General features: G+C 40.5%; 1 protein-coding gene across 8 annotated transcripts in view; it reads right to left on the bottom strand.

Moving 5' to 3' along the window:
• Nucleotides 1-2407: 2407 nt before the first annotated feature.
• The window catches only part of ep400 (E1A binding protein p400), a 30165-nt gene continuing 16008 nt past the window's right edge, over nucleotides 2408-16564 (bottom strand). For 4 of the 8 annotated variants that reach the window (XM_024274538.2, XM_024274545.2, XM_024274544.2 and 1 more), the window contains 30 exons: nucleotides 14650-14820; nucleotides 13596-13748; nucleotides 13366-13436; nucleotides 12779-13068; nucleotides 12467-12669; nucleotides 11831-12000; nucleotides 11291-11487; nucleotides 11047-11158; nucleotides 10626-10901; nucleotides 10104-10178; nucleotides 9687-9821; nucleotides 9545-9589; nucleotides 9214-9367; nucleotides 8907-9142; nucleotides 8652-8825; nucleotides 8516-8563; nucleotides 8288-8424; nucleotides 8133-8189; nucleotides 7956-8034; nucleotides 7616-7783; nucleotides 7482-7527; nucleotides 7293-7399; nucleotides 6958-7156; nucleotides 6751-6884; nucleotides 6427-6645; nucleotides 4842-5016; nucleotides 4511-4650; nucleotides 4266-4421; nucleotides 4102-4179; nucleotides 2408-3433 (listed from right to left, as the gene is read on the bottom strand). In XM_024274538.2, the coding sequence (XP_024130306.1) occupies nucleotides 3116-3433; nucleotides 4102-4179; nucleotides 4266-4421; nucleotides 4511-4650; nucleotides 4842-5016; nucleotides 6427-6645; nucleotides 6751-6884; nucleotides 6958-7156; nucleotides 7293-7399; nucleotides 7482-7527; nucleotides 7616-7783; nucleotides 7956-8034; nucleotides 8133-8189; nucleotides 8288-8424; nucleotides 8516-8563; nucleotides 8652-8825; nucleotides 8907-9142; nucleotides 9214-9367; nucleotides 9545-9589; nucleotides 9687-9821; nucleotides 10104-10178; nucleotides 10626-10901; nucleotides 11047-11158; nucleotides 11291-11487; nucleotides 11831-12000; nucleotides 12467-12669; nucleotides 12779-13068; nucleotides 13366-13436; nucleotides 13596-13748; nucleotides 14650-14820 (4523 nt within the window). In that variant the 3' untranslated portion in view covers nucleotides 2408-3115. The remainder of the gene's footprint in view (nucleotides 3434-4101; nucleotides 4180-4265; nucleotides 4422-4510; nucleotides 4651-4841; nucleotides 5017-6426; nucleotides 6646-6750; nucleotides 6885-6957; nucleotides 7157-7292; nucleotides 7400-7481; nucleotides 7528-7615; nucleotides 7784-7955; nucleotides 8035-8132; nucleotides 8190-8287; nucleotides 8425-8515; nucleotides 8564-8651; nucleotides 8826-8906; nucleotides 9143-9213; nucleotides 9368-9544; nucleotides 9590-9686; nucleotides 9822-10103; nucleotides 10179-10625; nucleotides 10902-11046; nucleotides 11159-11290; nucleotides 11488-11830; nucleotides 12001-12466; nucleotides 12670-12778; nucleotides 13069-13365; nucleotides 13437-13595; nucleotides 13749-14649; nucleotides 14821-16564) is intronic. The other 4 variants (XM_024274541.2, XM_024274540.2, XM_024274542.2 and 1 more) reach the window with 4 other exon arrangements.

Below are 16564 nucleotides of genomic sequence, written 5' to 3'. Positions count from 1 at the left end.
TCAGCGTGCTGCGGGAAGTGGAGCGTGGCAGCTCCACTATCTCATCCCATCTTCCCAGTAGACAAGTCACAATCGGCATGAGCCCCTCCCCCCAGCATCATCATCTCGCAGTGAAATCAGCCAGCAGACCCGTGACTCATCATTTGGAGTAATACGGCTCTCCTGCCTTGGCCGCAGGCATCTCACAGCTTGTTGGAAGCTTAAGGAGCACAGGGAGATGACTAGACAGAGAAAGTAATTCTAATTCTGAGAGCAAGGACGTTGCAGGAGAATATCCTCATTTTGGTCTATGATGGATCAAAGATGTGCATTTCCATCTATTGATTTAAGGTTGCTGCTCACCATCATTAACTGGAACTTAAAAATAAAAATGAAGAAATAAAAACAGCCTGTTATGATACAACCATAAGGAGTGAAGCACTAGAAAAACATAATTGCCAAAGCTCTCCCAACATGTTCTACACAAATGATTGCCTTTCCAGGCCTGTGAAATGCACTAAAGGGGGTCACAGTTAGTTGCCGTGGCAACCTTTCAGCTTCTTTTCCAGTAGCGGCGATCATGTGCATCATTAGCCGGGGAGCCCCGGAGGCTGTGTGATTGATGCCTGACCAGAGCGTTAGATGGAGGAGAGGACGCCGCCTCCATCCTAAAGCTGACGGCGGGAGGCCGGAGCTGGACGGCGTCTCTTAGGCAACGACGAAGCTGATCCCTCTTCTGTAGGCCCGTCGGCACATGAGATGGCTGTGTCATCCCTGCTGCAAAAAGCCCTCATTCAAGCTGACACAAACACAGGGGCAGGATGAACTGTTGAAGGCGTTTTATCTGGAACTAAGAAGTATCAAAAACCTGCGCAGCTTCAAAGATCTCTAATTGCTATAGTCAGAGGTGGGATTGCTCCTCAGCCTGATTCAAAAACATCCAAAAAGACACCTGAGCCTTGTTATCTTTCAGGGGAAAGGTGAAGTCCTGGAAAAAACAGTTTCCTTTCTCAAACTAACACCTTCACACTCAATTTGAGAAGTCCACTTATGTCCCACCCTTTCACAATTCTTGGAATTCTGACTTCCAAATTGTCAATTGTCAGGAGGACTGCTTTATGACTGCCATTCTGAGTAAAACACTAAAATATGATATTTATTATAATGAAACATTTGTGGATTTGGTCAAAGGAGCCAGCTTTGCCCATCTGCTCATGTCTGAGCCCCCTCCTCTGACTCACCTTTCTCATTTAGTTGTGAATGTGGGCTGGCGGCAAATGCCAGTAGAAAGAGGAGTCACAGGGGGCTCACCGAGGAGCAGATGGGAAACTTCAATAAGCCAGAGAATTAGGAATGGCAACAAACCTTCCACAGAGGGAAATGGGTTTTATAGCACATTGGTGCCCTCACATGGACAAAATCAAACTGGAATCTGTGGCTGAAGTCACCCAGTTTTCTTAATTAAGATGTTGAACTCTAAATTCTCAAATATTCATTCCCATGAAAACTTTATATTTGGTTTGTTTTCGTGCATCCAGCTCAAAACTGCACAGATGGATAGCTCCAGTATTGCTTACCATTTTTGTTGCACCGGTAATGTTAGGTTGTGAGGGGCAGCAGAGGGATCATGGGAAGTGAGGGTGGGCTTACACTACGTGTCAAAGTCAAGGCCCGGGGGCCAGATCCAGCCCTCCAAATCATTTTGTTTTGTTATTAATGGCCCGATGTTATCTTGCGCTTGTTTTTAATTTGTATAATTTTGACAAAACATATTTTTATGGAAACTAAAATATTGAAAGTGCTTAAGGTTTAAGTTAATTTATTCTAGAATATCCCTGCCTTTTTACTTTTCACAATTATGTTAAAAAGTTACTGATTTAAAGTTTAAAAAATTGGCTTTCTGCTAGCTTTTTAGACTTTTTTCACTTACTGAGACTTAGACTTACCACCTTTTTAGGCTATTTTGGAGTTTAACTAATACTGTATTTCAGCTACATGCTAGTTCTTTTGGCTAATTTTGGATTTTTTTTTTTTCGTTTTTTAGGCTATTTCGGAGTTAATCTAATACTTACACTCCCTATTTTGGCCAATTTAGGCTTTTAGGTGAATTTAGGTGTGTTTTGGATTTTGGCCCTTTGTGCGATTGAGCTCGACACCCCGGCTTCCACCATGTCAACCGTCACGCCCAAAACTCAGAGGCAAATTTCTGATGAAATGTCCCGTGCCCATCTCCAAAGAAAACAAGTATTTTATTTTTAATTTTGGCTAAAAAAAAACGCATAATCATCAAAAAAAGAAAGCCCACTACAAACCCTTTTGAAATATATATAAGATGATCAGAGTGAGTCTTTAAATAAGACAAAACAATCAGAATTTCTGTCTAAAATCAATTAAGCTTTTTATGACAAAAATGAACTCACAAGATTTCAAAAGTACTTACAACATTTTAATCAAAGGAAAAGATGAGTTTGTGTATAAAAACAAAACACTTTATTACAATTAGGCTGAAAAATCCAATGAAAACACGACTACTTTACAAGTACAAATGTTTTTGTTGCTATTTACAAGGTTTCCTTTGACATCAATAAAAAAAGAATTTATGAGAAAAAAATAAAACAAACAAAAAGAAAATACTGAAGTACATGTTTACAGTGTATTTACTGACAAAAAAGACCAAAACGACGTGCATTCTCCATTCAGTTTTTCTAGACACGACATGATAATGACACAAAAGGGACTATTTATGAGTACAAGGATTCTAATGACGAGCTCATTCCCCCACACAGAATGACCCATAATGCTCAGCCTCGGGGACAGGTGATGTAATGTCCTCATTGCACTGTGCTGTCTGAGACACTGAGCAATAACTAAAGTTGTGAAACTGAAAGAATCAGATCAAACCGAGGACAGAACTGTGACAGATCTACACCCACCAGAAAGACTGGAGGATCAGCCCAGATCAGGTTTTATGTCTGGATCGACCCTCAGCACTGGAGTGATGTTAGTGGGTGGTGGTGCAAAACTGAGGTGAGGATAAGATTACAAAATGATCTGCACTTTATTTGAGGGACCTGTAGCAGCCTTATCCTTTGAGTCTGTACTGCAGTGATACAACTGGTGCACGGATGACAGAGTCCTAACTGCTCCCACCACTGGGCTTGGCGGGGGTTTTGGCCCGGACGCCTCCTTGGCGAGCCTGACTCTTGGACTGTTGTGGCTGAGCGGGCTGCTGTACCGGGGACTCGGCAGCAGAGGGTGCGGCCGGCTGCTGAGCGGGGCTGTGCGGAGGAGGCGTCTGGATCTGCGGGGAGGCAGCCGCCGTGACTACCTGCTGCGGGATGATCTTCTGCTGGACCACCTGGGCTGTGGCCGTTCCTGCAGGAATCATCTGCACCTGAGCAGGAGCCGATGTGGCCGCCTGGGTCAGAGTCACAGTCTGAGGCTGAGCCTGGATCTGAACACAAATGAGAGAGACTATGAAAATTCTGCTCTGACTGGATAGATGGGATCCATTCCATTGCATTCAAGAGCTGTCTGCACTTTCACAAAGTGCTGCTGATCAAAGCTCTTCATCATTATTTTCAAGATCTCATGTATGTTTCCTGCCCTCAAAAAGTGCCCGCCCTGCTAAAGTCAATCAAACCATCTTAACTTAATACTTTAAAGTCCCACTCTGATCATCATTCAATCTATTCTAAAAGTGATTTTTTTATTCTGATTATTCCATTTTTGGCCAGAATAAAAAACCTGCTGGGCAGCAGAAGTTCATCAGAAATGAATTTCTAAGTTGTGAGTGGGTCTGTGGGCACAAAGTAAGCCCTCTCCCACTTCCTGCTATCCATCTGTTTATGTGCTCTCCAACCCCAACCTAACATTACGGGTGTAAAAAAAAAGCAGAGCAATATTGTAGTTTAGTGCCAGATACCAGCTCAAATCAAGAAATACTCAGAAATGGAATTTTAGCTCAATTTTCTCCATTTTCATGAGATAAATGCTACAAGAACACGTTAAAAACACCAAAAACACTTTTTTTAATCAGACTGGGTCTTTAAAAATGATTGCAGTCCATCAACACAGAAGGACTGCTGTTTAGACATTTTCAATCCTACATAAAACCCTTACCTGCTGGGGAGAAGACACAATCTGCTGAATATTAGCCACAGCTGGCTGCTGCTGCACTATTTGTGGAAGCTTTGCCACCTAATATAAGTAACCAGAATCTTATTAGCACACAAACCAAACTGAAACTCTGGATTTCTTTAGGATTGCTGCCACTGGGGACAAACCTGGATCTGCTGGGCTCCGGTGGGTTTTTGGGCCTGGGTTATGGAGGTGAAGAACTGTGGTTTGATTCCTGGTTGGAGTTGGGTGGTGGCAGCGTAGGTCACCTTCTGCTGCTGGGCTGGCTGTGCTGCCTGCACCGTCACCTGCTGGGTGCCAATCTGAAGACACAACATAAATAGTGCGGAGGTGAGGTTTGTACTGGGGTTCAGTGAAGACTCCAGTTCTAGAGTGTTGTTGCTGACGTTACCTTCTGCTGTACGGTGGTCTGTCCTTGCTGCGGCTGCCCTGCTTTCTGCTGGGCTGCTGCGGCTGCCTGCTGCTGTTTCTTCATCTGAATCAGCTGCTGGACTTGCATTTGGGGAAAGGACTGTGTCAGCACAGGAGCACCTATGAGAGAGGAAAACAAAGAAACCTAAACAGGACTTCATGATTCAGCTGCTGGATTTTAAACAAGCCAAATATTATTGCTTCATCTGATCTTCTTCCCGTTAGTGAAACGCACACAGAGCAAGAATAACAGTCATCAATAGCTTTCATAAACATCAGTGCATCAAGAGGATTAAATCTTTCCAGCCCACCTGGTTTCTGGGGCTGACCGATGGCCACACTGATGCCTGCAACAGTAACTGGCAGAGTGGTGACTCCAGCTGAGGACACCACAGCGGGCACAGACACCACCGGGGGCTTTGTGAGCGTCACCTGAGCAGTTTGTGCTGCCTGGGCCTGGATCTGCCCCTGAGTAGGCACTCGAGTCTGTGTAAACAAGCAGAGTGTAAACATCACTAAAGCTGAAATAACCTCCACAGGTGCTGAGACGTTGGGAAGCAATCAAAGTAAACATTATTGAAATGCTGAAGCCCTGATCTCTTCTAAATAATAAAAAAATAACATTAATTCATCAGAAAGTCTAATTTGGCTCAAAAACCACATTATTTGTAACGTTCTGAAAAAGAAACAAATTTCCACTGAAAAAACCCATCCATCATAATCCTCTTCAATATTTCCAGAACTAATCGTAAAAAAACCTTTAAATTAATGACTTGTTTACAGATATTTTTTTTTGATTAGTCAAAATTAAGTTGGCAAAATTCATACCAGCTTTTTTTCCAAACCAACAGGGTTTTTTATGTTGATCTAAAAACAATATATTGTTAAGAGTATCTTCGTCTAGATTTTAAACTAAACTATTAAAACTGCACCAATGTGTTTTTTTATTCATTATATTAACCATACTTATTAACCAGAATACAAAAAAATAACTAGAAGTAAACGAAAGCATCAGATTTTAATCCTCTTGCCGTTTTTAACTTTTAAAAAACAGGAACAGAAGCGGGCAAAGTTTAGCTCACGACTTCATTTTGACCATAAGATGAATCCATTTTAAAGAGATCTCAAAATGTGGCTGAGGATCATAACGTTTTGTAAGATTTTATCTCGATTCTATTCTATTTTTTTTCTTTGTGAAGAACTGTCTAGCTAATTTTTCTTCACCGCGGTTCCATTTGAAGTCCTAGTTTAGTTTCTCCCTCCAACAACTATTTAAAAATGTTCTGCATTCATACAATTCAACTTTTTACTATCAGTGTAATCACATAAATTGATGAGTCGTTACGTAGGGCTGTGGACTGTTGCTTAAGTGACAATCCGATTCAATTCATGAATCGACCTCAACGATTCACGAAACGAATCTCAATTCTTACTTTTTAATGTGTTTGTTACTATGTGTATGTCTTTTTACTGGATGTATGAAAATTGAAATTATTTGTTTAAAATCACCAACATTTATATGTTTATTTAGAACAAGAGATCAGAATTGACATAACTGATAAAACCCAAAGATTTAAATAGAAAGAAATGGTGTTTGTCATTTTAAACAAGTTTTTTTTGTCAACCTTCTGGTTAACAAAAAAACAACACTAAAATATGAACATAAAAAGCATAAAAATCACTGCCGTTTTGGATAATTTAACAACAAAACCTGTTAATGTTCTCCACAGTTTTCTATCTTCAAAGATCTTCAACATTTTACGCTCTAAGCATTATATTTTGGTGCAAGCACCCGGATACTCGTTACAGCCCTATTGTTAAAGTCCAGAGAATTTCTTTAATGTTCCATGTGAATCCATATAAATCCTTTGGATATGAAGCTTTTGACGATCTTACCAGTCTGGCCACCTGCAGTGTGTTGACAGGGGGTCCAGCCAAAACGGTTCCAGGGCGAGGAGCTGTCACAGCAGCCAGCTGAGGACTAGCTTGAGTCGCCTGAGCGGGCTGCACCTGAGCGGCCTGCTGGGTTCCTGCACCCTGCTGGCCCTGGGCTGCTGCAACCGCCGCAGCAACCTGCTGCTGCTGCAGCTTCTGCTTCTGCATTTTTATCAACTCCTGTGAACAAGAACTGCATTAAATTACAAAGCAAATGTTTGCTTAAACTTCACAATAGCTTTATCAGCGCATAAAGAAATCATTGTTGTGAGTCAAGGATATTACCTGAGGTTTCCCTACAGCCTTAAGCTGAGGTGAAGTAGCCTGCTGCTGCTGTTGCTGCTGTTGCGCGTGCTGTTGTCGTAATAGCTGGATTTGGGCCGGAGTCAGAGTCTTCTGTGACAGCTGCATTCCCGTGGCTGAAAGGGCGATGGGGGGAAAGTCAGGAAACGGCAAAGATGGCAGAAAACCGTCCAAGTCTGTTTTCAGTACCTGAAGCGACCTGCGGGACCAGTGGGCGGGTCTGTGACTGGACTGGACTCAAAGATGTTGAAACTACTGCAGAGGCCGTCACTGGAGTTACTGCGCGAACCCCCTGACCTGTAGCTATGGTGACCACTTCAGTGGGTGCAGCTGCAGCTGTGACCCTCTGCTGCGCGTGAACCACCTGAGCTCCAGCCGTGCCTGAAGGCTGAAACGACAAAGAACAAAATGAACAAAAGCCGTGTGGGTCACCCTGACCGCTAAATGTGGGGCGTCACCCCGTCACAAAAGCACGGAGCCCCTGTAAATGAATCCAGAGAAGCACTAATAACTACATGACTCACAGACAGAGTTCCGGGTATGACTGAGGATGCCAGACGTTTGTTGGCCTGGAAGGGACTTGGAGGAACTCCAGCTACTGTGTTCACAATCACGTTCCCTCCTACAGTCGCTAAGAAGCACAAAAACATTTTTAACAACTGAAATGCACAATAAACTGCTAATTTAAATTTTTAACCAAAAAATGTACCTACCAGCCTGAATGGTTGAACCAACAGCAGCATTTTTTATTGCTCCCGCCTTTAAATAAAGAAAAAGAAGAGAATTCAACAGAGTAAAAACTTTTTGGTAGAGCAGCATATGTGTGGGGGAAATTTTGGATTCTCACCAGTACTGCTGCATTAGGCACAGCAGCAGCTCCGGTCACTGCAGAAGCCTGTGGGACCTGGCCGGCAGCGGGAGCCTGCGTCTGACCCGGTGCTGCCCCGGCCTGAGGAGCTCCAGCCTGCTGCTGGGCCAACTGCTGAGCCTTCTGCTGCTCCGCAAGGGCCTGGAGCAGATGACCAAAAAAGAACCGGACTACTTATATGCTGGGAGATGACCGCATTTAAACAGAATACTGAACTAATGCTGTACAGAACCCAGACAGTGACAAAGAGTTCAGCATTTTCAGGTTGAAAATGGCTTTTTTTAACAGCTGAAAGAAAGTGAATTATTTTTAGATTCACCTTTTTCTCCTTTGCGATCCTCTCAGCACGTTGAGATGCCACCTGAATGGGAGGCAGAGGCTTATCGTAGCTAATTCCACTAAAAAAGAAAAGGATGTTTAGTTAACATGTTCTCAATCCGTCTTGCCTGATTAAATGGAGGTTAATAAGTAGATTAAAAAAAAAAAAAAAAGACACCTTTCTGCAAGGACTGATGCATGTTTGGGATTCTTCTGAAATGGATTCATTCCGAGCCTGCACAAAGGATAAATACATTCATATAAATGTATGTACAATATAAAAATAAATCTGATTCCTGGTTTGACTTGACTATGTTTTGACCGAGTGCTCACAGTGGTTTTATTGGTGGACTCCTCTTGCTGGCGATTATTTTCATGAGTTCAAAGCGGCTGTTGTAGAGTTGAATTTGGGAGGTGTTGTCATCCTGAGTGTAGATCTGACAGGTCCTCAGAGGCCGGCTGTTCTTAGACTGAACAGAAAAATCCACAAGCAGTGTCAACAAACAAACAAAAATGAGGGAAGGCAATTTAACAAAGAAAGTGAATAGTAAAAACAAACACCTTATAAATGCTCTTGGTTTTCTTCTTGGGGTTGGCCTCATACACCAACTAGAAAAATAAAAGAAGTGGATAATTTAAAGATACGATTGTTGACTAGTTTTAGAGCAGAGACGTATTTGTCGTGGCTGTTTGGTACCTTGCCCTCTTCTCTGGGGATGATCACATTCTCATAGCGGTTGCGACATTGTTTAGGGGAGCGGTATATGCGACTGCAGGAGTTCACCACGTCGCTCACCAGATCCCAATTAGGCGTGTGGGCAGGAGACACAATAGTCAGGTTCAGCGGCAATTCCAGCAGCTGTTTGACAGCCTGAAAGGAAGCATGTTATGTGTGTTGTGAAATCAAACACCTGTTGAAGCAGTATGGAGTGTTAAATGGGTATGAAGATACCTGAAGGAGAGCCCAGTCTTCACTGATGAGCCACTCTGGGTTGTCCTGACCGGCCTCCATGGCAGGCTTAACCAGCGAGGGCAGCGGCTTGGCGAATGGCGCCTGCTGCTTGAGGGAGAAGTTCTTTTTCTGGTCCTTTACCTCACGGCGAACCTTAAGCATGCTGGCTTTTTCGAAAAGGGAGCGTGGAGGGATGACCGTTTCCCCATGGCCCTTCTTTTTCTTTCTAGCAGCTGCTGCAAAAATATAAGATCTTAGAATTTTAAAAAATAAAAGACCACACACCCATTTAAATACAATTCTTTACCAGAGGGATCCATCTTGAGCCGCTTGTGTTCCTTGCGGATATAGATGGGAGGCAGCTTGGACTCTGGCATTGGTGTAGTGTCGTACATCAGCATCATTACTGAGTCGATGTAAATGTCGTTGTCATCCTGTGGTGGTGTGGGTGGAGTCCAAAGCTGTTTTCAAAAGTCACAGAACAAAAAAAGAATTGATTTTGTGCCAAAATGCAACATTTTTAGATCAAAATTCTACGTGAAAGCACTTTAGGCATCACATAATAAATTTGTAATGTTTTGTACATTTGAAACAAACAAAAATACAACTCAATGACTACGACACATTTGACGTCTTACCGGCATAATTTCTGTATGACCATCCTCCGCCTCAAACACATACTCCTGTTAAACCAGAAACAAAGGGCTTGAATCCACATCAGGAAACCCAACCAGACTCAACGCTTGTTGCTGATCAACAAGAATGGCAGAGGCCCCTCACCATGTTGTACGCATCCTCTCTGGTGTAAGTGAACAGATCTTCTTCTCCCTCCGTCATCTTCTGCTCCTCCTTCTCCTCCGTCAGCTTTTGAAGCTGCTGCAGCTCCCAGGCTCTTTTGGCAGATTTCAGCTGCTTCTGAACAACAAACATCAAATCAGTGGTTAACCTTGAAAAACAGGTTGGCAACAGCAATAAAGCTTAAATATCAAAAGATATTGCTCTTTTATTTTAATCGAAGAAAAATTAATTTAGTGCATACAAGTGCACAAGAGAATTAAGACCCAAAAATGTTTAGATATTTTAATATTTATGTCTTCATACCTTATATTTTCAGAATACAGATGTTTTATTTTTTTAACCGGCTAAAACTTTCTTAAGATAGTTAAAAAAAAAAAGGAGTGAAAATGAACTTCTCACCTTAAGTGCAACTTCATCATCACTGATGTGGAGATACTCCAGATAATGCACGGCGTATCTTTCAATGGGAGTTAGCTGTGGTGAAGAGAGAGAAAAAACACACTACAGTTTGATTTGCTTTAAACTGGGCAGTTGTCAGGGAGTCGGTGACCTCTAGCTCACATATTCACATATTTATTCAGCTTTTAATGAGACTAAAATGTTGTAGTTTTATAATTAAACTGAAGGGAAAGTGATGCTACCAGCACTGGTTTACAAAGAGATCATAGAGGGCAGTGAGGATGTTTTTGGGTAGATGGTAAATCTTGCTTAAGAAAAGTTGGAATGTTTGACCAAAAAGATGAGTGTGGAATCACATTAAGGATAACTTGCAGATGAACAAAGTTTCTTGTTTTTAAGTGGACCAGGGATCATTTGTTTAATCTACATGAAAAAAAGTAAAACTACAAGAATCTAATAATTATTTTTAATGTCTTTCATTTTAGCACTTTAAGGAAAATTGTTTTTCAGACTAAAAATTACCTGTTCCATGACTGCATTCAGCTCCTCTATCTGGACAGCATCATCTCTGTGTTGGTGCTCCAACTCCTCTGCCTCTTTGTTTGCTGACTCTCCCTCCTGCTGATGTTCCTTCTCTTCTGGGGCATCCAGGTTTATGCTCTGCAGAGCCTGGATGTAGGGCCTTGCCACTTTGGGAGAAATGGCTTCAGAGGCTGATGGTTCCTGGTGCAGAACCACAAACTCCTGGACCTTTACTCCTGAACCTGCCTCCACTTCAAACAGATCCTGGATTGTCCGCTACACAAAAGAAATACAAATTAAGTGATCAAATTGCATGAATAACACAATCTAAAACAACCTCACTGTCAATTGCACACCACAACATACTAAAGGGATATTATCTTGATGTCACAAATGTAAAGAACACCCCAGTTAGGCTTACTTGTGTCAGGAAAGCCAATGTGTAGTCAGTACCCTGAGCGGCCACCTCCCTGATAAGATCCTTAGTGCCGTTCTTCAACAGTTTCTCTTCAATGGAGTTCCCACTCTCCAACCTGAGCGACACAGAAAAACCTCTTAAAGTTTTTTCAATAACCCTGTTCAGGAGTTGAAAAGTGATAGCTACCATGCTTCCTTCCAATGACCAAAAAGAACAAAAACATTTTTTCCAGGATTGAAATAATGACCTGTATATGTGTATGTCCTTAGAACGTCCTATTTTGTCACACCACTCTTGTGTGAGAGCATCCATGCTCGGATTGAGGTCTGTGTCGTAGAAAATGAAAGTGTCTGCATCAACCATGGTCCCAACTGCAGTGCAGCAGCGGTTGGTCAGGATGCTGCAGAAAAGCTGCCTTTTCCTGTTAAACTTCTTCATGTTTTCCTGCAAGACCACAACACACAGAGCATTAACCGAAGAGAAACAACATGCAGCAACAACAGCATAGCAAACACTATTTACTTTGACAGTTTTAATAATCTAAATGTTTTGTTTTCTCAGAGCCTCCAGAAAGTAGATTTATTTTTTCTTTTCTTGTTTGCTGGGGGATTCTAATAACTTTCTGCCAGATTTTCAGCAGGATCAATTGTACAAATGTAATATTCTGTGAGGGACTGAGGGTTGCAATACACAACATAGATCACAACTGTAACTTTGATAGACAGTTAAAAGCATTACAGATATAGACAGAAGGCACCCATAACAAATGAAGACACATGGGTTTTACCTGTCTTTCGTCCAAAGTGAGGCTTTCATCGATGCGAACGTAAGTGAGCTGCCTGTAATCTAAAAAGGCCTCCAGGATGTCCAGCATCTTCAACATCTGAGTAAAGATGAGCACTCGGCGGCTCTCTGACCTGAGCTTCTGCAGCAGAATAGCAAGAGCTTCCAGTTTACCTTTAAGACAAAAAAATCCATCAAAGTTTCATTTTTTTCTTTTTAGTTATTCCCTATAGTTATTTAGAAAATGACAACCATTTAAGTCTCAGATAAATAAAAAATAAGGACAGATGATCAATATTCATGGCGCACGAACAAAGAAAATTCACTAACAGTCAGGAAGTTGCAGGCTAAACTTTACTCACTTTCTAAACTAATTAGACTAAAGACTTTTAAAAATGTTGGTGGTTCTTATATACACAACTGGCAATTCTATAGATTTTTATGAATTAAGTACAAATCTAAACCCAAAAAGAGAAGAAAGTTATGTTTGCAGATCTTTGATGTGCAGCACTGCAACCTTTTTATGCATGGTGTAAAAATAAAAAAAATAGAAAAGCAAATATATATTTAAATTTGAGTCTAAAAAGTTTGAAGTCCAACTAATTTTTAGTACGTTTCTGTGAAAAGATGCTGCACCAACCTGAATCCATCTGCATCAACTGCAAGTCTGGACAACTGATAAGAGGTTTAGATGCTAGTCGGTGGATGCTTTCACTATAGGGAGCAGCGGACTCCTGCAGTTGACGGCGATTGGACTTTTGCTCCAGCCTAAAAGGAATTGAAGGATTGGCTGCATACAGGTGGGGAGGTGAGGCAACAGCTGGGGGAACCACACACGAAAGTCTAAAGATGACAAAAACAGCACAATTTTTTTCCACAAGTTGTTATACAGGTTGAAGGAAATATTCTGAATCATAAAAATCTAAAAGAATCAATATTTTTGGCCAAGTACCTTTGGATAAGACTGCTTGAAGCCCCCAGGCGCTCCTCCACAGAGAGCAGGTCGCTCTGCAGGGCAGAGGTGGTACCCACACAGGTTCTCTGAGCCCTCACACAGCTCTCCCTGCCCACCCACCTCCACCCTCCTGCAGTTAGAGCAGTGTGAGCAGGTTCAGAGATGAGGGTGCAGGCCTGAACCAGATCTGATCCATATAAAACTCTGCGACTGCAGCGCCGCTCATTGGCTTCAAACAAGCTCCTTAAACGTTCCTTCAGCAGCCGAGACTTCTCTTCTGTGGGCTCCTGGACATAAAATGACTGAAGTTATGAAAGGTAACTTCAAGTAAACAACTAAAACTTTCTACACATGAACAAAATGACACTCATTCACACAATAACAGGTTCTATCTGTTTCAAATTTCCATCTGCTCTTTTACCAGTAAGCTCAGCCTGGTTGCTTTGTACACTTCCAGATTTCATTTATTTGATCATTTTTAAATATATTTTGATTTAAAGAAGTCACCGTTGAAGTAGATTTCTGTGGTCATCTAAATTTCTTTTATTCAATTCAGAAACAAAGCATCATATGAAAGTTCTCACCAGAGAAACCCCATGAGCAGCATTCGTCACCTTGCTGGAGGCTGATGTAGCATTTGCAGTCACACTTGAGCCTTAAGAAGATATTAGTTTTGAGAAAAATTAAGTGATCTTATAAAAAAAGTGTGAAATTAACAGATGAACTCCGAAGCAAAAAGCTTTATCGTGTAACTGTAAGAACTGATTCCAAATCAGAATCAGTGAGTTAAATGTGTTAGCTGTGAATGATTCACCTTGTTGAGATGTCGACAGGCCTGGATGAGGTGTGCTGGCTGGAACTGTGGCATTTGAAGCAGTACCAGCTTGAGGCATTGCTTGCATCACCATGGATCCTTGTGGCCTGATTATCGGCTGCCCTGGAGCTGACACAATCTGCAGGATGTTGCCTAAATTCACAGTACAAATGAAGACAACTTCACTAAGCACACAGTTCAGTCAGTAGTAAGTCCTGAAAACGGGACAAATCAAGATCAGTAACTGCTCAGAAAAAAAAAGCCCACAAAGTGGAACTTCTAATCAATAGTGTTAATTTGATACCAACTATTCATAAACCTTTTCACAATGCATCCTATCTGTTGTTATCTTTGCATTGGGAGATGTATTTGAATACAAATTTTAATATTCATGATAATTGTGAGGGGACTGGTAACACAAGGATGTGAAAGGCATTGATGTAAAACTTAAACTGCCCAATAGCACCACCTGTTTACCTATAACTGTGGGTTTATTAGTATTAACATTTCATTTCAGTGCTCTGTTGTCTTGATTTACGTTTATAATCCACATTGATGTACTACTTTCACCAACCAAAGTTGTTTCTTTAATAATAAAACACAAAAAATAGTCAAAAATACTGTTAGAGTAAAAGACCAATTTAAATGAAACTAACAATTATTTAAGGTTCGTTTGAAGTGTAAAACATCAGCATAATTCAAGTAAACTAAAGCTATGTTAAAGTCTACATAACAATGAACAAGAATGAACTTGCACTTTTAAACCGATGGCTGAAAATTAAAAAAACAAAAATGAATCGATGCTATTAACCTTTTAAATTAAATGCTAGACGTCACTGAGTTTAAAAAAAAAAAGGTTTTGATATATTTTTGATTTAGGTTTGATGAGAGAATGAGTCGGGTACAAATTCAAAAAATAACCTGTCTGCGTGCTAAAATAAACAAACATTTCACAGCAAAGGAAAAATGGCAACAAAAAAACAAATAAAAGGCGAAATAAAACTATAATGATACAGGAAAAACAAAAAATGTGTCATGACATAATAAACATTACCGAGTGCACCTTGGAGTTGTAAAGGCTGTCCGGTTGTGAGCTGGCGGAGCTGACTGGGGGACAGAGTGAACTTGTTTCCCTGAAATTGCAGAGTGACGGGGGTCTCTGGCTGGGAGATGCGGTTCTGAGTGCCTGCTATGTTGGTCAGCTGGGCAATCTTCACATCTCCACCTTTATTTGAAAGAAGGAATATAAACTAAAAGATGAGTAACAGGGAAAAAAATACACAGCAATTGAGTACAATACTTCAGTTAGTTTGAGGGTGAAAAAGAGTACTGCATGCAAAAACAGGGTGGATTATTCAGTGTGAAGAGCAAAACTCCTCTTCATAACTGGATCTTAGCAGCTCCTAGTTCAACAAATCGTAAGAAAAAAAAAGAGGATTATCAGGGTTATATTCAGGAAAGATTGTGTCTGGAACATAAATATACATAAAGAAAAAAGACTTTTTCAAGGCAACACACGTCAAAATTTAGGGGAACAATTTGAGTCTGTCATTTAAATTGGAAATTGAAGATCCTAAATACATAAAAAATAATTTGACATACTTTCACTTGAAAAAAATTAAGACTCTTATATAAGATTGTCCATAAGTTACCCTCATTTTCCCACATTTAAAAATTGCAAACTGTTCTCCTCTAATAACATTAAAAGCGCAGGTTTATACCGAGCACCAGTAAAATAAGAAAAGTTGAGCTGAGAGACAGATATGCAGTGAACACATAAAATATGCAACTTTTAACACTTAGCGGATCAGGCTAAAAAAATTATATATTTAAAAATTTAGGACTGAGATATGCCTATTGATATTTTAGGACTGTGTGCTTCTGAAAAAGTTATTTTGACACTTAAAGCAAAACAGTTTCTGTGTTTCCACATGCCACACAGCACGTCCACGATCAAATGAAACAAAAGTAGCAAAAGGGGATAAAACAAAATGGGTTTGAGCTTTCTTCCTGGCGTTCAGCTAATGCAAGAAATAACAAAATATTAGTCAACTGGGAAAAAATATATTGAAAAGAGCAGAAGGACATACAAGAATATTCCTGCATTTTTCAAATTGGGCCATATTTGTCCATGTGTCTGTTGGACAGACACAAAAATCCAAGCAGTTGTACCCATACTGAGAAACAGAACAATGTTCACCACGTGTAGAGGGGGAATTAATGTTCCTGTTAGTAAATGAAATTCCATCAAAACACAAAGCATTTACCTTATAATTTATTTAATGTCTAATAGGAGAAGGGCTTTTGCTACCACTAGGAAAATAAAGAAAGAAAAACACAAAATACCACACAAATGTGGATTTTTAAAGCAATTTTCTTTATGAAAATCAGTTACTTGAAGTAGATTTTTGACTAAATTGTTTGAAATTTTTTATGATTTAACTGTTAAAAAGAAACAATTTCAGAAGTCTCTCAATTGTAGTTTGTCAAGTTTAGGTTGACATTTAGTAAGTGAAAAGACAAATGAATAAGCAAGAACATTGAATGTTCCAACTGCAATCTGGCTTTTTCAGAGGGGAAGAAAAACAGACACAGCTTTTGTTTTACTGCAGAATATAAAAGTTATTCACTACAAACGTAACTTTAGAACGCCTTAAATCTATGAAATGAATGATCACCTCTCTCAGTATAGGTCTGATTGCAAAGATCTTTGTGTTTTAAATAACATTCATAGGAATGAAAGGGGAAATATGGACCAGATTTAAAAATCCTGGAATTTTCCTTAACGTTAAATAGCATAGTGATGCAAAGGTGTGACATAAGTGTCTCATTCAGAGTGGACATGCAGGTTTCAAGAAAAGATTTGGGGGAACACTGAGGGTGTTGAGATGCTGCTGATATCAGTCTGAAAGAGGAACAATTTCTCCCACTATGGGCTGCATTGTTTTTGCTATATGACTTCTGACCAA

Source organism: Oryzias melastigma, linkage group LG9 (assembly GCF_002922805.2).
Source record: "Oryzias melastigma strain HK-1 linkage group LG9, ASM292280v2, whole genome shotgun sequence".
Taxonomy (NCBI): domain Eukaryota; kingdom Metazoa; phylum Chordata; class Actinopteri; order Beloniformes; family Adrianichthyidae; genus Oryzias; species Oryzias melastigma.
The sequence above is the reverse complement of the archived record's forward strand: the minus strand, read 5'-3'. Positions and strand labels throughout refer to the sequence as shown.